Source organism: Trichogramma pretiosum, unplaced genomic scaffold (genome assembly GCF_000599845.2).
Source record: "Trichogramma pretiosum strain Unisexual culture from Peru unplaced genomic scaffold, Tpre_2.0 scaffold86, whole genome shotgun sequence".
Classification (NCBI taxonomy): domain Eukaryota; kingdom Metazoa; phylum Arthropoda; class Insecta; order Hymenoptera; family Trichogrammatidae; genus Trichogramma; species Trichogramma pretiosum.
The window spans coordinates 83,226-103,953 of NW_019640815.1; the positions used below are offsets into that span (position 1 = coordinate 83,226).

The 20,728-nt window shown below is 45.9% G+C and overlaps 1 protein-coding gene across 3 annotated transcripts in view; it reads right to left on the minus strand.

Moving 5' to 3' along the window:
• Nucleotides 1-20,728, minus strand: part of LOC106657579 (apoptosis-stimulating of p53 protein 1) — a 105,122-nt gene continuing 84,394 nt past the window's right edge. Inside the window, exons 3-14 of one of the 3 annotated variants that reach the window (XM_014379174.2) lie at nt 20,252-20,395; nt 14,777-14,903; nt 6,148-6,332; nt 5,347-6,064; nt 4,537-5,274; nt 4,196-4,463; nt 3,295-3,699; nt 1,710-2,216; nt 1,292-1,627; nt 1,041-1,207; nt 747-946; nt 1-658 (exon numbers count right to left, since the gene is read on the minus strand). In XM_014379174.2, coding sequence (XP_014234660.2) covers nt 620-658; nt 747-946; nt 1,041-1,207; nt 1,292-1,627; nt 1,710-2,216; nt 3,295-3,699; nt 4,196-4,463; nt 4,537-5,274; nt 5,347-6,064; nt 6,148-6,332; nt 14,777-14,903; nt 20,252-20,395 — 3,834 coding nt within the window. In that variant the 3' untranslated portion in view covers nt 1-619. The remainder of the gene's footprint in view (nt 659-746; nt 947-1,040; nt 1,208-1,291; nt 1,628-1,709; nt 2,217-3,294; nt 3,700-4,195; nt 4,464-4,536; nt 5,275-5,346; nt 6,065-6,147; nt 6,333-14,776; nt 14,904-20,251; nt 20,396-20,728) is intronic. The other 2 variants (XM_014379175.2, XM_014379173.2) reach the window with 2 other exon arrangements.

A 20,728-nucleotide genomic window follows, 5' to 3' on the forward strand; every position in this document is an offset into this window, starting at 1 on the left:
TAACATATAATAGTATTGTCTATAAAGATTGCGATGATACGAATTGAATGAAAAAAAAAATCGTTACACAAAATGACATAGTTGATGAATTTTTTACCCATTCGATAAGTATTAACAGTTATATACAATTAAAAATAATAGTTTGCACGACATTGTGCATTTTTGTAATTCGAAATGACGACTTTTTCGTTCAGTTTGCAAGCACATACTTTTACCACTTACAATTTTATATTAAATAATTTCTCTTTCGATATGAATGCATCTTTGTTATTATTTAACAAATATCTCTTTCTCTTTTTTTGTATTATGCGGTGTATTCACAAAAATCCGTCCATGCTTCGTATATATCCACGCATACGATATGTCTTTAGATAGATCGATCAAAAAAAATTTATTAAGCATGATTCTGTTTCATCCTCTTTTTTTTTGTACAATTATACGCGAACGAAATGCATTGCGTAATTTGTTATTATTTTCACTTCTTTTCGTTCATAAGAATATTGAAAATAGAGTATTTTTTTTCAATGCAAGCGTGCATTTTACTTTTTACAAATAAAAATTAATTAGGCATGATCGCTTATCGATAGAGGATAATATTAATTAACGAATTAGTCTGTGTTCAGTCTGATTTGCTCTGCGGCTGCACTCTTGGGTATAGCTGCAAGAAGAGAGAACGAAATTATTGTAAATCACGAATGGCCAATCGATCGAGCTCTGCGGTAAACGCTTTTTATAGGAATACTTACGCCGAGTAAATTTCGCGGCACGTAGCCCTCCCGATGGTTGAGCTTGCTCCACCACCACTCGCGCTCGTTGTCGTCGCCCTTGCGCAGTATCACCAGCGAGTCGCCGTTCTTCAAGCTCAGCTCGTCGCTGTGCTGCGCGTCGTAATCGAAAACGGCGTACACCTGGCCGTTGTTCATGATTCCGAGTTTCTCTTGAACGCCTGCGAAAAATAAACGAGATAAAATTTTGCCTGGCTTCTTGAACCAAAAAGAGAGAGCAAGAGAGAGAGAGAGAGAGAGAGAGAGAGGACTTACTGTATAAATATTCGGAGCAGCCGTCGAAGCCTTCCTCGTCCTCCTCGCACTTTTCAGCCGCCGTTTCGTGATCCGACAGCGTGGTGGCGAATATGCAGGCGCCGTGCTCCACCAAGAACCTCACCATCGCCAAATTGTTACAGCTTGCCGCGCAATGCAGCGGAGTCCTGTCGGAGTAAAAAATCATTCAAAAATCGATATCGCAACTATCAAATATAAACAAATAATCTCCGTTATCTGTAAGACCGTACCATCCGTCGCTGTCCTGTGCGTTGACGTCGCAGCCGAACTCCACGAGGAACTTGACGATCTCGAGGTGGCCGGCGCAGATGGCGTTGTGCAGCGCCGTGATGCCCTCGTCGTTGGCCGAGCTCGGGTTCGCCACCTCCTTGGCCGTTTTGCGCACGAGCTCGAGCTCGCCCTCGAGGCTGGCGTCCAACAGCAGCGCCAGAGGATCGAAGCTCACGCGCCGTGACAGATTCACCTTGCCCGTGCTGGATTTGAGATTGCCCTTCTTGCGGCGTATCACGTCCGCGGCCAGCTTGTTCGCGCTGGGATCTCGAGTCTCGATCTCTATTGGCTCGGGTCTAAATGAAAAAATAAACATAATTATTTTCAAATTTCAGAAGCAGTTATAATTAAGGTCACAAGATAGTTGATCGTGCTCACTTATGATGTTGTTCATCCATATTGATGTTGTTCAATGCCTCGACGATATCCGCATCTTCGATTTTGTCGTTATTACAGTCGTTGGACGACGGGCTCAGTACCACAGGGCCATTCATGACTCTCCTCAACGCCGTGCTATCCGTTACATCGTGATGTTGCTGCTGTTGTTTCAGTTGTTGTTGCTGTTGCTGCTGCTGCTGTTGTTGCTGTTGCTGTTGTTGTTGAACGTCGGTTTGCATGAGATCGGCGGGAATTTCATTTTCCGGAAATAGGAAAGCTGGCGGCATTTCGATTCGTCGATTGATCGACACGTGGACCTGATTCGATTTGCCGTAGCGGAACTTTGGCAACTGAGATTCGCCGGGCTTTTTCAGAGTCAACGGGCGCGACTCGATCATTTGTTGCTGCTGCTGCTGCTGCTTGCTCAGAGCGTCCGTCGTCGGCGAGTCGGGCGGTGGCTCGGACGCAGGCAACGGCGGCAGCAATACATCTTCCTCCTTATCGGGCCTGTAAAAGATTGGAAAAAACTCACGTAAATGCAAATCCACGTATATAACTCTTTCTCTCATTTCATCTCGTCTCTCTTTCGGGCGATATATAAATTTCTCACACTCGTAAAATTTCCTGCACAGCCATCATTGCTGGGTATAGTGGTGCTGCGGGCGCACACGCGCTACATGACACGCATAAAAAACAGCCTCAGAAGAACAGGAACAAAAAGAATCGCAGCACGACGACCAAGTGTAGCGTGCAGATAAAAACGGCGATGAATATTCGACACCCGCGAGCGTAATTTTTTATACCGATCATCGTTGAAATTGAAATGAGGAAAAAAACAGCGCGGAAAACAAAATCCAAAATTTTGCACTACTGGTGTACAGCGAGATAAAAAAAAAAAGGAAGCCGTGTACGAACCGACGAGCGAGAACAATCAATCGATTCTTCGCCCCGTAGTGCTGCTGCCGGCTAGTCGAAAAAGCTATTCTCGTGATGATACGCGGAGAGAGAGAGAGAGAGAGAGAGAGCAAGCGATAGAAAGAGAGAAAGCCAAATCGATCGTGCACTCAATTGACATTTATAATTAACCCGAACGACTGTCCCTCTACCTCGCTCGTTCTCTCTCTCTCTCTCTCTAGCCTCGAGCGCGACCAGTTGAAAAACTCAAAACGACGATCGCCTATAAGCCCCCCTTAGGTGGTGTAAATGAGTTTTTTTTTATTTTATTTTTCGTCGCAGCGCTCGAAATCGCGCGCGTCTCAATTTGTCCGTCGAGCGGAGAGCAGCGCAGTCCACGCGCGATACGTAATTCCGTTATAAACTTGGAGTTTCTTGACTCCTTTTCATATACATAAGTAAATGCCAAATAAAACGAAAACTTTCGGCGCCCGAACGCGTACATTCCGAGTTATAAATCCAGAGGACAAAAGTTTACAGTTCCTATATACGTGCCCCCTCTGACCCGTGCGTGAGTATTTTATACATAAAACCATTTGTTCTAGACGCCGAGAGCTTGGCTATATCCAATTCTTTAAAACTCGCATAAACGCGTAGAGAAAAAGAAAGAAAGAAAAAAGAAGAACCGTACCTGGCCGGCATACTGATGATAGCCTTGGAAGACTCGGAGACGGCCGCGACGAGGGCTTCGGCCGTCGACGTCGTCGTTGTAGTCGTCGTAGACGACGACGAAGGAGCGATCGATGGCACATACTGTGGCTGCTGCTGCTGATGCTGCTCGACGATGGTCGAGTGCTGCGTAAGTCTCGGAGGTGGATTCGGTTTGCAAGGTTTCGGCGGCAAAGCTGGCTTCTGCTTGACGATCGTCTGAGGCTGCTGATGGTGTTGCTCCTGTTGTTGTTGTTGTTGTTGTTGTTGTTGTTGTTGCTGTTGCTGCTGGGACGACGTCTGTTCGGGTCGCGGCGCTTCGGGTATCGATTTGACTGGTACCTCGAATTTCACGTGCTGCTGCTGTTGCTGCTGGGCTTGCTCGAATCTATTGGAATAGTTTTGTTTTATACATAAACTAATGTATGAATGCAAGCGAAAGCTTTACAAATTGTACAGGCTCAATCGAGATTGGCGCGGTTTAATTGAAAGCCTTTTAAAAACGTTGATACTGGCTTCGCGAGATAGATTCTATTTTTTCCACCCATATACCTTATAACGACTCTCGTACTTTTTCTTTTTTCTCGATGCGACTTCGAGCTTACGAAATAAAAAGTGTGCAGTAAAAAAGTAGCGAGTACATTTTTTTTTCGTCCCTCGATATTAATATTGGATCAAAAAGATATCTATATCCGCGCATGTATCGTAGCGCGCGCACTTCTCTGAATACGAGTATGGAAAACGAGTTTTTAATAAAGTCACTCGCGATCTGTCGCCCCGCGTTCCATGTGCGCTTCCGCGCGACACACACACTGCACACGGACGTAAAAAGTTCCGAATAAAGTTGTACTCGTGCGACAATTTTTGGCGTCGTCGATTCTCACCTGGCTGCTAGATGCTCGAATTTAGTTTGATTCTGCTCGGATTTGAATTGCTGCTGAGGCAGTTCGTGCTTGTAATTCTGCATGGGATGCTCGGTTTGTTGTTGTTGCTGCTGCTGCTGCAACTTTGTGGACTGTTGATGGTGCTGCTGCTGCAGCTGTTGCTCGTGTTGCTTGACCACTTGATCGAACGCTTTGTTCGATTGATGCGGCTCGTATTTATTCGCGTCGAATCTTTGCTGCTGTTGTTGCTGCTGTTGTTGTTCAATCGCTGAAAAAAATACATCAAGTTCGTTTAATAATAATAATGTTGCTCGCACAATCCACAAATTCGCCAAACTCACCGGCAATCTTCTCGGGCACTTTGCTCAGTCGCTCGTCCAAGCTCTGCTGGCTGTAGGCGTATCCCGGAAAACAGGTCGATTGGGGCGAGTGCTGCGCCTGATAGGCCGACGTAGGAACATTTTGCGACGTTGGTACCGAGAAGCTGAGACGACCCGGGAATGCGGATTCTTGCTGTTGCTGCTGCTGTCCATTCTGCGGGACATTTTGATTCTGTGGACTTGGCGCAGCGTTGACGTATTGCTGCTGTTGTTGCTGTCCGGGTGACTGTTGCTGCTGTTGCTGTTGTGAGTGGCCTCGGCCGATGAGGCTCAAAGTTTGCGGCATCACCGGATGGATCTTGGTCGAGGACGTCTGATAGATCGGCGACTTGACGGGGAAGCTCGGCGCAACGCTGGAGACGGGCTTCTGATGCGTCGGTATGCCACTGCTGCTCGTGCCGGTGCTCAGACGCTGCTGGCTTTGGCCTTGCTGCTGTTGTTGTTGCTTTTGCTGCTGCTGCAGATGTTGTTGTTGTTGTTGCTGCTGCTGCTGCTGCTGCTGCTGCTGCTGCTGCATTAGCCTTATCTGCTCGTTCTGGTAATTGTGGCTGGCATTGATGTTGTTGTTATTGTTGTTGTTGATGATGTTGCTGCTCGGCGCATTATTGTTATTGTTGTTGTTCATCGGATGCATGACAACTTGATTCGGCGAGTTGAGCTGCTGTTGCTGCTGTTGATTACTGAGCAGCTGCGATTGTCCTGAAAAATCGAAAGGATAAAAAACTATTTTAAAATAACCGTTCATTTTCCCAAATATATTTTTATCCATACCTTGGACATGCTGCTGCGTCTGACTGTGAACAACTTGATGACCGTACGGCTGGGGCGCCTGTTGCTGTCTCAAACCACCACCAACGCCACCACTACCTTGTTGCTGACTCTGCAACTGCTGCTGCTGTTGCTGCTGTTGAATCTTGTTCTTGTTGACATCGTCGTCGCTCGACGTCTGCTGTTGCTGTTGCTGCTGCTGTTGCGACGTCTTGCTGAAGTTCACCGTGAACTTGGTGTTGTAGGGCAGAGTCTGGTACTTGGGATCGTTCTTGTTGAGGCTGAAGGCACCGCCGCTGCCGCCTCCTCCGCCGCTGCCGTCGTTGTCGTTGGGTATGTGCGAGTAGGGCTCGATCGCGGCGATGTTGCCCGCGGGCCTGAGCTTGTTCGTGCCCATGCCGCCGAGCTTGGTCGGGCTCTCAGCGCTCGTCATCTGTCGATTGTTGACGATGGCGTTGTTGTTGTTGTTGTGCTGCTGTTGATTGTGGTGCCCGCTCAGCTGTCCGGGCGCTGGATTATGCTGCTGCTGGGACTGGGACTGCTGCTGCTGCTGAGCCAGCTGCTGGCTCAGTCGCTGATTGAGGGCCCGTTTGCGCTGCAGTCGGCCCTGCAGCTGGGCTATCTTGGCGTCGATCGAGGCCATCTCGGCCTGGCGCTGCACGAGGGCCTGGCGCTGCTGCGACACCACCTGATTCTGCTGCTCGTTCATTTTGTTGCGGTACTAAAAAGCAGAGAGAGATGTCACACACAGCCGGTTCGCGAACGAATGAATGAAAAAAAGAAAGAAAAGGGTGCAATACTCACGAGAAGCTCGCGCCTGAGCTTTTCGAGCTCCGCGCTCGCGGCGCTGGGCAGGTGGCCCGGTTGATTGCCGTGTCTGCCCCTCAGGTCCTCGAGCTGGCGCGTCAGCTCTTCCACCTTGGCCACGGCCAGCGAGAGCTCTTTCTCCTTCTCGTTGAACAGAGCCCTGATGCAGTCCAGGTCCGATGCTGGAAAAACGCAATTAGGGGGTGTAAAAACGTGTGTAAGTTCAAGATTTTTTTTTAATGTTCAAGTATATAGCATTAAGTATGTACGTGCCCGGACGGGAAAGAACGAAAAAGCACGAAATAGTAAGGTACACGAACCAAAGGCACGCGTGCCGGTATTTCACTGCGTCGATAACCCCATCTCTCTCTCTTTCTCTCCTGTATATAACACACGTGTGTACAAGCGCGAAGCTTTTGTGTGTACTGCACATGGCAGAGGTATTAAATTCTACTTTGAAGACGCGCGACGACGACGCGCGCGGGCATGCATGAAAATGGAATTTAACACGGGCGCGCCGTACAACGACGCATTATCATCTCTCTATCCTCGTAAGCGCGCGGGGGTGTGTGTGTGGATCGATAGCCGGAGCATCGATGATCGCGCGAGCAAAAGTAAAAGTTCGCGTTCCGTGCGGTCTTCCTTTTGTGCACGAGAGTCAGCGCGTAAGAGAGAATATAATGTACCGACATCGATTTCTGTCTCGTTTTCTTTTTTTGCTAGCGACTGCGCAGCAACTTTTATTCAAAAAATTATTACTTATAAGCCGTGAGCGCGCCGGGATGCTTGAAACCCAGAGGGCGGGGGGTAGAGGAAGGAGGAGGAAGTTTTCGATACAGTAATTATAAGTTATATTGAAAAGTTTTTAATTGAAAAATACTCGTGGCTTATAGCGTGGCGGTGGCGGCGATGGTGCGGCTTCCGCTGCACACGGTCGACTATATAACGCGCGCGACTTAACTAATTCAGTGGCATGTCAAAAACAGCGCTTAAAATATTAAAATTCTTTCTCTCTGCTGGCAGCTCGCGTCGATCAGCTCTCTCCTATATATACATCCTGTGTATCGGCGATCGCGCCATGCAAAATATAAATTCAGATCCAACGAACGGCAGCAGCATAACACGCGTTCGCCTCTCGCTAAACGCGAACACAGTAACGACGACAACAACGGGGGAATAAAAAAGCATAAGGGATTTACGAACGCGCGTATACATCCCCGCGCGCTTTTGTTTAGGGCGAGCGAAGCTTTTTTTGTTTCATCCTTTATTTTTTTTTTACTTTTTGGCTCGTACCGCGAATAAACTCGTTTTTTTTTTCGTTGTTTTTCATTTACATTGTGTAAAAGGGAAGTATATTGGCTTCCAACCACCACGACACACAAGCGACACATCGCACACGGACGGAGCGCGACGATCGGACGATAACTTTTGTTGCGAGAATGATGAAAAACTCGCGGCGATCTGTTTCATCGCTCGGATGGATTTTTATCGGTTGCTTTATAACCACGGCGGCTATACACGCGCGTTCATTTTGCGTATGCGTTTCGCATGCATATAAAAAAAAAAAAAAAACCGCGTACACGCACTAGGCGTATACACATGTATATCTAGGTGAATTATGTAAGGGGGCACAAAGCTCACGAGGCATTTTCCAAGTTTTTTTTGCCCTCGCCTCTCGAACGTCCGTTTCTTTGCGCGTATCAAAGCTCACTCGACGCTGCGCGCGCGCGTATACGCTATGCCGTGCTTCGCCACGGGGGAAAATCAATCGTACTCGATGCTTCGGCTGCTGCGAGCTGATAGCTCTCGAATCCGTTATTCAGTGAATTATTTTCTCCACTTGAATTTTTTTTTCTCTCTTTCTTCTTTCTCGATATCCTTCATTATATACACGCCTGCAGGACTTTTTGAAACGTCTCTCCTAGACCCTTTTTTTCCCCTTATGAGCGATTTTAAATACACAACGCCGAATCTCGCATATATATGTGTACCTTAGGTTATGTGGAAGCGAGAGAGAGCAAAAAAAAGGGAGAGAAAGAGGCCGCTGACTCGAAATTCAATCTCGATGCACTTTCTCGCAAGCTCTCGACAATGGTACACTAGATATTTTTCCTTATACTCTTCTCTACACGTCTCTCTCTCTTTTTTTTCTTTTTGCACGCGGTGCATCCGGTTGCGCGGTGCCAAGTTCCTCTCTCTCGGTGTGGCGTATAACTTTTTACGGCGACCGGGGAAAAACTTTAAACCGACGAAAGTGAGAGACGCGGCCGGGTCACTTTTCCCTGTTTTATTTTTATTTTTTTTGTTCTTTCTCTCTCTTTTTCTCGGTGTATAACTGTCTCGTTTCCATTTGTATTATAACACCGCATAGCGCGAGCGCGAAAAGCAGCAATAAACTATTTCCTTTCCTCCTCCTCCTCCTCTTTCTCCTCTCGCGCTTTGTAATGAGAGGTGTACGAACGCGAGATATTCAATAAAGGCCGGCGATCGATTTAAAAACGTCTTTAATGCAAAGATTCTTTCCTCCTCGAGCGAGGCAATAACCCTTTAATTTTATTATTATTATTATTATCGAGCTGCTGCTGGAAAATTTTAATTGGCCTCCTGCTTTTTCGTCCGTGAAAAAATAATTCGCACCCAGTCTATCCGATATCGCATTATGTTACATTACGTGTACGTTATAATCGAGTTTTCGATTGCCAGAAGCAGCAACAGCAGCAGCACACACGGTTTTAATACGTGTATATCACGGTATATGTATATGGTACGGGGCCAACGCGACATACATTGTGCACCGCACACACGCGAGAGAGATACAACTTGTTGCAGGTCGTCGCGTATGAGAATCTAATTTCCCAGAGCTTCGTTTATATTACACGTCGTAAAAATTCAATTTCTCGCTCTGTCTTGCGATTTTCTTTTTCTTCTTCTCTCTTTTTTCTCATCGTCGTCGTCGTCGTCGTCGTCGTCGTCGTGCGGCGTAAAAGACCTTACTCTCTCACACAGCTCTGCAGCAGTAGCAGAAGCAGCCAAGAACTCCAAGCTCCGTGTCGCGCATATAACTCGATTTAAAATTCATTCTCGCGACCAGCACCAGCAGCGACAACAATAGCTACGGTAATTTCGGGAGAAGATTGCACATCTTCTTCTTCGTTCTCGCTATAGGGCAGGCTGGCTCTGCCGCTGTTTATTATTTACGTTTTGTCTGCGTCGGAAAATATAATTCAATGATGGCTGTTGTCGGTGGTGGAAAAGGGGAGGCCGGGACGAGCAAAATAGTTTTCATTTTATATAAAATCGCGGACGCATTACAGACAGACAGTGTGTTGTTGGCGCGCAGCAGCAGCAGCTATGGCTCGTTTATTATGCACGAGGCAGCAGTAGCAGCAGCGGGGCACAATTTTCACGTTGCATCGCTAATTAACAACAATAATATTGCGCCCCGGCGCAACTGTCAAAACGTACATACATATACAGCGCGCCGCGTAAATAATTCGGCGGGACGATAAGGGATAAACTCGCGGACGATAATTAACATCTCTCTCTTGGCTCTCGGCTGATTTTTGCCTTTGTCCGCGCGCGTCGTAAGATGTGTATACATACGTTATATATGTACAAACTTTGCACATAGTAGCAACAGCAGCTCCCGCGAGAGGCTCTTATCTGCGCGTATAAATAGACAAATGTACTCTACGGGCTTGCGAGCGCGCCTTTGTATACGTATAAGTACGGATCGTCGACGCGCGGGTACCGTCGTGAGCTATTTCGCGTACATCAGCGAAAAGCTTTTTTCTTCAACCGCGCACTGAGGGATCGCGGTGCTGCTATTGTTTCGTGGGGAGAAAAAAGTGAGTATATAAACAAGGCGTACACGAGAATATTGCGCTCTAGCGCGAAGAATTTGGACAATTTTTGGTGCATTTACACATCCTCTCGCTCTCGTGCGCTCTAAGAAAATGGATTTTTCTCTCTCTCGTTTCTCTTAACAGCGTCGGCCACCGTCGGTGCTTACTTTTCTCATTTTATATTCGATTTAAAAATAAAAAATAATCCGCATACGGTTGAGAAAATCAACGATGACGAAAAATAAAGAAAGCGATACTTCTCGTCTAGCGAGCGCGCAGTGGCGGCAGCGGCACAACGACACGTATGAAAAATAAAAATAAGAAGAAGAAGAAGAAAAAATAAAAGCTCCGAGGTGCGAGTGTATTATATGGTCGGCGGCGATGACGATGACGACGAAGACGAAAACAACACCTGCACTTATAACTTCTGCTGTCGCTGCTCGCGGTTGACTCTGATTACTGTCATTTTCCATGCTCGCGCGGAGACGAAAGCGCGCGCGCGCGAGCGTCTCATCTTTACTTTTTTATTTATATTTTATTTTATTATATTATATATTTCGCCCGAGCTGCAGCAGCAGTCAGCTCTGAAAACCGAGAGCACACGCATTTCATTTCTCTTCGTTTCTTTTATTTCATTCCTCGCCTTACCTCGCCTCTTATTTTATTTTTTTTTTTTTTAAGAAAAGGTTATCTCTCTCGAGAGTGCAGCGCGCGCGCGCAGGAAAAAGGGGCCCGGGGATGAGAGTCGAGGATACGCGTCTGACACGTAGCTATGCGGATGATACGCCTGTTCCTTCATCTCCTTCTTCCTTTTTTTTTCTTCCTTCTTATTTCGCGAGCGAGCGAGCGAAATTATACACGTATATTTTCAAAAACTCGTTCATTTTTCATCGCGTTGTGGAAAACTAGTAGCCTCGCTTCATCGAACGAGGACATAATTGATCGTATCACCTCCTGCCTTCTGAACTTTTTGTTTTTATCAATCGCGTCGCGTCGTTACATTGACCTACATAATAAATAACGCACACATACATAAATACAACAGCGAGTTGAATTCAATCTTTCTCTCTCTGCCGCAGCCCTACATAGGTTTCTCGAATTGAAAGACGCTTCGCGCATATCGTATCGACTCTCTTCGGGGGCGTATTATATATACGAGAGAACACAGAGACAGACAGACAGACAGAGATATTCCTGCGGCGTATAGTAGTACTACGTACGTTTCAACAGCGAATCGGTGGTGGTGTACTTCGTCTGTCTCTCTCACCAAGGCGTATATTTTATTGTATGCACGTCGACGACGACCGTGCGCGATGGCGTACAGTCTCGACTTCGGTTGAGTAGAAAAGTAGGATACGCACTTATGTATACGGCGATATCGACGTATAAACAATAAAAAAAAGTATAGCAGGAATAATGGCCATTGGTATGAGCTCGCGAGAAAGAGAGAGAGGCGCTAAGATAAACCTTATACCTCGAGTCAATAATATACAACAAATACATAAACGCGCGTGTGATATTATATGTGTGCGATCGCAATGAAAAATAATCGCGAAACCGATAAAAGAGCACAGAGGAAGTCGAAGAAAAGGATTGCTCCGTACCGAGCCAATATAAGAGAGAGAGAGAGAGAAAACAAAAACGTCGGCAAAAACGCGCACCGAGTTTCCCTTTACGATGTCTGTTTAATTTCATCTTGAGCTGCCTCTCCCTCCCTCTCTTTCCTCCCGCGCATCGGCCTTTAGTTTTCTTTTGTGCTGCTGCTGCTGTTGCTTTCGATTCACTTTTGTTTTTTTTTCTCTATCCTGACTGAGCAGTTTAACGCTCATGGGCTCACCTACAATATAGATATATAATCTATAAAATGTGCCCTTTTATGTAATGCATCGCAACCGAGCGTATATAGCCTTTGAAGTTAATGAAATAGCAGGCAGCTCGACTTTTCGATCATTTCCCGCGCGTGCCTTGCCTGCCTGCCTGCTTGAGAGCGCAAAAATTGAGCAACACAGAGAGAGAGAGAGCGAGAGATGCTTACTTTCAGCTCTCGCGCAAGGGCGTATAACTCCCGTTGCCCGGTTGACTTTTTTTTCCCCTTTTCTTTTCTTTCCTCTCGCGCGCTTTTTTTTCTCTCTTCGTTCTACGGAGTCGTAAATACGTTTAGCGGAATCATAAGGAGAGAGAGGAAAAGCAACGACGACAATGAGGTAAAAGAAATTACGGAAGTTTCGTTGCTCTCTCTCTCTTTTTTCGGTTCCTGTTGCAGCTGCTGCCGCTGCCGCCGTCTCTTGGTATAATACTATTTAATAATACACCGGCACACAGCGCTGCAGCACTGTGCCGGCCCGCGTCGTCCTCGTCGTCGTCGTGTGCAGCAGCAGCTCGCGGAGAGAAAAGTTTAAAATGCAAATTTAATGTGTTTTGCAGAGTTGCGCGCGCTGCAGAAAAGCTCATGAAAGTCGCGGCGCACGTCCTATAGACTCATATAATCCATATATGAGTTTAACAAAGAGACAAGCTCACGGGCACGAACGTTGAGCCGAGCGAAGCACGAAAAAAAAAATCAAATAAAGGGATATGTGTGTACGCGGAGGTAATTTTCAAGGCCAACATTCGTCATCGCCGCGGCGTATATATGGAGAAGAGAGAGAGAGAGACCATTACATGCCTCGCGATCAACAGCCGACATTCCACGAGCTTGTAATAAGCGACCTTGATGTACGCCGCGCGGAATCATTGTAGTCCTCCTTACCTTTTTTTTTCTTTTTTCTTTTTTTTCTTTCGTTCAACCCAGCGTCCTCATATAAAATAATACGCGCGTATCCGTTCGCATCCCTAAATCCTGCGGGGCTTTTTTCCTCCTACCCTCTCCTCTATCTGTCTGTCTGTCCTCTCTTTCTCTCTCTCTCTGTGTCTCTGTGCGCTGGATACCATAGAAGAATATAAAATAGTGGAAGATTTAAGCGGAACCAGCGAACACACGCAGGAAAATTCGCTTTTCCAATGCGCACTGTGCCCGGCCTATATATGTTATTATATAGCTCTGCGCACGGCTCGGCAGATAGAAAAGAGAGAGAGAGAGAGAGGAGCTTTTGTTGTAAAACGTCGTAATCGTTTGTTATTCCACGTGTGCCGCGGTGGTGGGCCTCTCTTTTTTTTTCTCGTTCGACGCGTTAAATTTTCTTTATACCGCAATAAAAGCCAATCACTTCCATTTATTGTTACTATTATTATTATTATTTTTATTATTATTATTGACGAAAATATGCCAAGGCCTGTAACTTTTATTTAAAAAAAAGTCGTATCCTCTCAACTTCTTCTCTTTTTTTCCGTCTGTAATTCAAGAGATAGCTGCTACATATGTACGCAGTGGCACACATACTCGGCTCGGCGGAAACGTTTATTCGATACCCATCGTGCATTCCGCGACTACGACGTTGTGCTCGTCTCGCGGTGCAATCAAACACGTCGCGCGCGAGCGCGGCAACCCCATTTAGAAACTTGGCCCTGGTTAGTGTGTGTGTACTGTGTGTCCGTGTAGGTATGTGTGAGGCGCGCGACACCGGCGACGCGTGAAGGCATCAAAGTCGACACTGCCGTGTATAATAGCTGGCGCGAGTAGTATTATAATGCAGCCGAAGCAATCTCCCGCGACGAGCTGCTGCTGCTGGCATTTTCCCGGCTGCTGCACAAAGCTTCTCTGCACAGCAGCGGCAACGCGACTCCTTAAACGATTGACGATCGATATGTAGGTCTCTCTCTCTGCTCTGCAGCTAGCTCTTCGCGCCGGGCCGCGACTACGACGACTATCCGAGCTAAAAGGGGGATGATCGCAGGAAATTAAGCATGCATATATATAGGAGGCATTGATCCGATTGAACTAGTCTCATCTGTATGATATAGGCGTACGTACGTACGTGTGTGTATAATGAACGCGTTGTACAGAGCCGTGTTTAATGAACATGTTAGCCTGTCTCGAGGAATAATGATAGCCTCCAAGTATATATACATTTAAGCCCCGCCCGACACTCGCAGCGTCGAGGATTTCGATGGATTATTGCCCGCGCGCGCGTCGACTCGAGTCGGGAAGGATTCGGAACGCGATCTCTCTCTCTCTCTCGCTAACGATATAGATATATATTTATTTATTCGCCGTTTAAATGCGCATCACAAGCAGCATCAGCAGCAGCAGCAACCAGTAGTATAAGTTATATAGCCTAGTCTTAAGCCCAATGAAAAGTTTTCTTATTTATTTTAGCACGTCGATTGTTTCGAATTTTCTCTCTTCTCTCTGATGCCTCTATAGACGCTATACGCTGTCTATATATATAAACAAAATCGAAGTCCTGTGCGTGAGCTTTTGTGTTTATATAATACACACACACACACAGAAACGGGAAGCTGGCCGTCGATCGGTCGGCTCGTCGAATAAGAGATAGGGATTTTTCGAAGCGAGAGATTACACAAACAGCAGCGCGGCACCTGCCACTGCCCTGGAGCTTTGGCTACTCTCAAGCGCACAAATAAAAAAAAATAAAAAAAAAAAAAGCACGAGTGGAGGAAAAAGGAGGAGAACAGAGGAACGTAATAACTATTAGCGCGCGTGCGTCCGGGACCGTCTTATCCGCGCTCGATATCCAATTCACTTTAGAAAGAGAAAAGCTCTCCACTTTTGTTGTGCTGCTGTGTGGGTGGGTACTCCATATACCTATATCATTAATGCACGGAGATGCGCGCATGCATGTGTATATACTGCACTGTACTTTACTGTATACTATACTCACTGAGGGTAGCATTGTTGGCTCTCGAGGCGTCCGTTTGCGATCTGAGTAACCTCAGTCTGTTGAGTTTGCTCTGCTGTTGATCGAGCCGGTGCCTGAGTCGTGCCAGCCTCTCCTGCTGCGCCGGCTCCTGTAACGATAAGCACGAAAATCAATATATTACTATATATTATTTTACATAATTCATTATATTATGCTACATTTATAATTGTCGAGTTCAACAGTTTCGATCGTCGAGAGCCACGAGTGGCTACTTCAAACCGTTGCTACCTGATATAACTTAATTAAGAAAATCTCCGCTGGAGTAATTCATACCGCGCGCGCGCGCCAAACAATTTCCTCTCGACCTTTTTTTCCCTCGCTCTCTCTCTTCCTCCTTTATTTTCCTCGTTTTATTTCTATCTTTTTTTTTAATACCATGTTGCGCTGCTATAGCTTTCAACGCGTTAAAATAAAGATCGGCGCCGCCGCCACGGTGCGCTTCGGCTCGCTGCTAGTCGTGCAGCGGTGCAGCAGCAGCACAGCCGGAAAGAAAGTAAAATCTCATTCTGTCGGATGGGAGATGGATCTAATACCGGAGGATTACGCTGATCGTCGTGCACGCGCTCGGCTACACTAGCAGCTAGCAGCTAGCGGCAGACGAGGAATGAGATGTGGTATACGCGGTATATACGTATAGATATGTACTTATACGCGTGCCGCGCAAAAGCCAGCTGAAGTGGAAAAATTTGAATTTCAATGCGGAAAGTAAGAGAGAGAGAGAGAGAGAGAATAGAGCGACGCTCACAATGAGGAATGAGAATTTTGGAGCGCCCCCGAGTGAGTGTAGGGGGCTAAAACATTTCTCGACTGGCCGAGCAGCGGCACATTCTGCGCGAGCGTGTCGCAGGTTTGATTAAAATGTTGCTATGAGCTGCGCGCGCCTTTCATATATTAATACCCGTGTATGTGTGTGTGTGTGTTTTAACTGAAGGGGTTATATATATAAGCTTTTGGGTCCCCGCAAAAGATTGATATGACTCTCTCTCTCTCTCTCCCTGTGTGTGGAACTGCTACATTTATATAAGCTCCGAAGCTGCTGCTGCTGCTGCTTTTGGGAGCTCGCTGCGCGAGAGCTTGCACGTGCAGAGTCGAGCTTGCAAGCGCGAGTCGAAAAAGAGAAGAAATTAATTTCGCTAAAAAATATTTTTCACCTTTCATCCGCAAAAGCCGCGCAATGCTAACACACCCACACACAGACATACATACCGCGTGTGGAAAAAGCGACGCTAGAGTATAAAGTTTCCTTTTTTGCATAGCATATATAACACGCGTGTGATGAGAGCTCCAGCAGCGGCGAAGCGAAAGAATCTGAAAGAGAGGCTCTATTCAAGTCCGCGTGGGGAAAGATCCCAGCGTCGAGAGAGAGATATGCGTTTAGTTTTTGAAAGCTCGAAATCTGCCGAGTGTAATACGTGTACCCGCACTCATACAGCAGCGGCAGCGACGAACAATAATATAATTTCTGCCGAAGGCCGATAATATTCGAATGAATCGCGGAACCGCGGAATAATATAATGATACGACTCTGCGTATAACGAGGAGACCACACGCAGGTTTTTATAATACATTCCTCCGCACACACGCGCGCGCACAAATACGAAGGGATTACGTGCGGCATTGATACACGACGCGAATGTAATAATCCAAGGGCGTGCGCACGTCGCTCGATTGGAATTATATACATTGTCGTTTAGAGATGGTAGGCGTGTGTGTGCGTGTGTGCTTATAATATGACAAACGTGCACACGCGTGAGTACGCATATACAACGATATGATTTAATGAATCGACGATAGGGCGCTGCGCAGGAGAGTCAATAATACGCATATTTTTTTTTCTTGATTCCTCCCACTACTCCACCTTCTCCCAAAATTATCATCGTCGTCGTCGTCGCGGTGGAGGAGAAGGAGGTTGGGTCAAGAACCCACACACAGACTCAGACAAGCGGCATTAAAAGTTTTTCTTCAAAACTTTCGCGAACTCTGTCTCTCTCTCTCTCTCTCTCTCGCACATATACAAATATAAACTCGATTACATTCTTGAGCTCGCCGAGCAAAGGACGTATACGCACGCAGAGAGACAGAGATAAAAGGTTAATTAAAAAAGTATATATTCCGCTGCGTGGGATATATATGTGTGTGTACGCGCATTTAAGCTCGCGGGCCCGAGAGAAAGACAGAGAGAGACAGAGATTAAAACTTGTTTTTCGCGTTATTTTCAATTAGCCGCGGGATCGGCCGCGGCTCGCTGCTGCTGCAGGCTATATATACAATAATAGCATTAAAGGAAAGTATCACCGCGCGCAGATAAAGAAAAATGCCCCGCGTGCGGCGGTTCGCCCGCGTATACTATAACTACGCGCGCTCGGACCCGATGAAAGGCCAGTCAAAAAGTCTTAATTACTTTTTATGTCCGCGGGAAAAAGAGATCGATCCCATTTAAAGAAGTGCTTTTTCCTCCTCTTTCTTCTCCATTCTTGAAGGCAGTGCTACCGCTATACCTCGACTTATTAGCGACGAGCGCCCCGAGGAGTAGCTTTAAAAGCTTCGGTCGAGAGAAAGAGCGAGAGAGACGAACTTATTGAACTTGGAAATAAAAGCAAATCTTGTCGCGCTCGTATCTTTTCCTTTTCCTAGCCGCGCGCACACGCAGTTCGACCTTATATATACACTCGATCGCGCACACAGTTATATATAGCCCCCCACGCACTCTATATATTTTTCTCTGTCTCTTTCTCTCTCTCTGTTGACTTCATTTTTTTTATAGCTCTCGCGTAATTTTGCTCGCTCTGAGGAAAATTGTCCGACGAATAATAAAAAAAAAAAGGAAAGAGTAAAGAAAAAAAAAGTGCGCGCTCCGCGACTTCATAATGGGAATTAAGAATCGAGGACGTCGTTTTTTTTTCATTTTTATATTCCGCGTTCATTCAATTTGTCGTCGTCGTGTATACATACACTATACCTTCAATCAAATGCGGCTTATCTCGACGGGTTTTGTACACGATATTATAAAAATATTTATTATTTTTCCTCGACTCAGCTCTCTCGCTATTTCTTCTCTTGCCACTCGTAATCAAACGCGGCCTGTTGATAAATGTACTTTATAAATTGTACATATCGTCGGAGTTTAATATTTTTGTATTTCATTTTATTTCGATATTTTCTTCTCTCTTTTTTGTTAATATTATTCTTCGTTTTCAGGGCAAAATAAACACGCGCGCGCAACTGATACTTTTCAGGTATTATGTGCAAGTATATCTACACGCGCCGAGAGCCGAGCCAAGAGAGAGAGAGAGTAAACTGATAAAAGAACTTCAATGCTCGAGTGGTGCACAAGAGCTGCAGCGGCGGCTAGCGATAAATAATGCACTGTCAAGGAGTGTGCAGCTGCATATCGTGTAAATTTGCGCGCGTATGCTCGAGTCCGATAATGGATGAAAAATTTCTATAACGTTCGAAATTTTTTGCCGCGATATAAGCGTATATATAAAATAATTTATGCTGTATAACACTATATACGTACAAGTACAAAACGTTTTATCGGCATGTTATATTATATATTATATGTATAATATATACGTAAGATTCGAGTAACTTTTGCAGACAATCGTAGGGAATATTATACGTATAAGTATAGGCAGTATAAAGCTGCGCTGCGAGCTGCTTTACGAAGTCGGGACACGCGTGTTATAATTATTATGCTGTAGGCGCGCAGCCTCGGCTCACTCTTCTACCACCCCCCAAAAACCGAGTTCTAATTAGAATTAGACGTTTAAAGCGAGACTAATCCCTCCGACTCTGAGCCCGCGCTGCGCCCGAGCTTGCGGGTTTTCCGTAACTGTAATTGTACCCCATCAAGCGCAGCAGTAGAGAGAGAGCAGAGCCGACAACGACAATGACTTCTCGTTCTCTCTCCGCTGACGTCTACTACTACTGCTACTACGGCGTGTGATGCGAGAGGGTGGGTACGTAATTCAACGCGAAGGTTCGAGAGCTTTTTTTTTCTTACTCGGCAGACATTTTTTTTTCTTTTTTTCGATAATAATTGGGACACGCGTTTGCTGCGCGTGTCTCCTCTTCCGCGCACGGGGCTCTCGAGATATATCATTAATCAAAAGTTAATATACGAAAGTTTTGACGATTCACTTTCGGGGAGCCGATTCGATTGGGAACTTACATCGCGAGTCTCTTCCCGTCTCTCTGTGCTGCTGCTGCTGCTGCTGCAGTGGCGAGGCCTTTTAATGAGCTTTTAAACTTTATATAGGTATATATATCCTCGGCTCCTCGGCTTGTAGCGCGGCGCACGAGTGAAGTCTGGTATATAGAAGCAGTAGTAGTCGTAGTATAGTCCCCGCACGCGATGGGCTCGAGGGAACGTTTTTACATGCAAAGCAAGTAGTCGGTTTTTCTTTTTTATACTTTTTCTCGCTCTCTCTCTATCTTTCTTTCCCTTAAATGTCCCATATTTACGTTGGCCAGGGAGCAGCAGCAGCAGCAAAAGCTCTACTCTCTCTCTCTCTTTCACTCTTTCCTCGATGTTTTCATTCGAGATTTAGGGCAAATCGAATTTAAGAGAAAAGTGGCTATTGCCGCACGCGCACACATGACTCGGGCCAATATAAGGGCAGCAAAAGGCATTCGGCAAGGAAGTCATATATACTTTTATTGGCCAAGCTGTATAGTAGTAGTAGTAGTACTACTACTACTACTACACAACCGAGGGTAAAATTCAAAACTTTGCAACAATTGAAATATATATAGAATAAATTCTTGCCCCGCTACTACTACCACTACTGGGGCACGAGTAGAGAGCTTGCGGCAAAGATAAATCAAACTTGCCCTCGTAGTAAAGGTATTACGAGCTCGTGTATATGCGCGCGGCGCGCGTATACGAAATTCTAAAACTTTTTAAGCCATCGGATGAAATACGTGAAGCAGCGGTACAGAGAGGCTGCGGCGATGCGGCGGCGGCAGCAGCAGCCTCGAGGAGCCAACATAGATATCGCCGTAATATATTTATATTAATGTTAATATCTGAAGATAGTGGTGCGTATACGCGACTACTATTACTACCACTACTACTACTACTGCCGCGAGAGAGAGAGAGAGAGAGAGAGAGAGAAACACCATCGTTAAGTATGAATATTTATGATTCACGGGGAAAAACCTGTTTTTCTTCGCGCGGCTAAGGACGATGCACAAAGTATGCGCGTGTATATAATATACAGATCGCACAAATAAAAATCCTTTCCAAAAATGTCTCTCTTTCTCTCGCTATAGGCCGGAAGTGGATAAAGGTTCTGCCGCTGCTGCTTCGCTCATCGGCCAAGAATTTTCAGCGCGTTATAGCCGCATGCGTGTGTTTCATCGCGCGCAGCACACAAAGATATAATAATTGAGTGGTAATAATAATAATAATAATAATGTTGATGATCTTACCTGTGCGCCGCGCAGAAGAGCGAGACGGGCCTCGCGCTGCTCGAGGAGTCGACGCTGCTGGGCGATCTCCCGCTGCTGTCGCGCGGCCATGCCCTCGAGCTCGCTGAGAACCAGCACGGCACCGCCACCCCCGCCCACTGGTAACTGCATCGATGAAACGAAAAGAAATAATAATGATAAGTATCGAGGTCGTGATTGAAATTAATTTTATTATGTATTTATGTGTGTTTATGTGTGAGATGTGTTTGGAAAGGAAACAATATTGATGATGATGATGATGATATTATAATGTTGTACGTATTATAATGTAAATATTGGGATAAATACAATGATGCGTATTCGTATAATGATCATCTCATGCCATATCAACACGTACATGCTTTTGAACAAAAGTAATAATTCGACTATAGATTGTGTTTTGTTGACAGTCGCTTTTGTATGCTAACAAAGGGTTTTTAAATAAAATAAAAATAACAT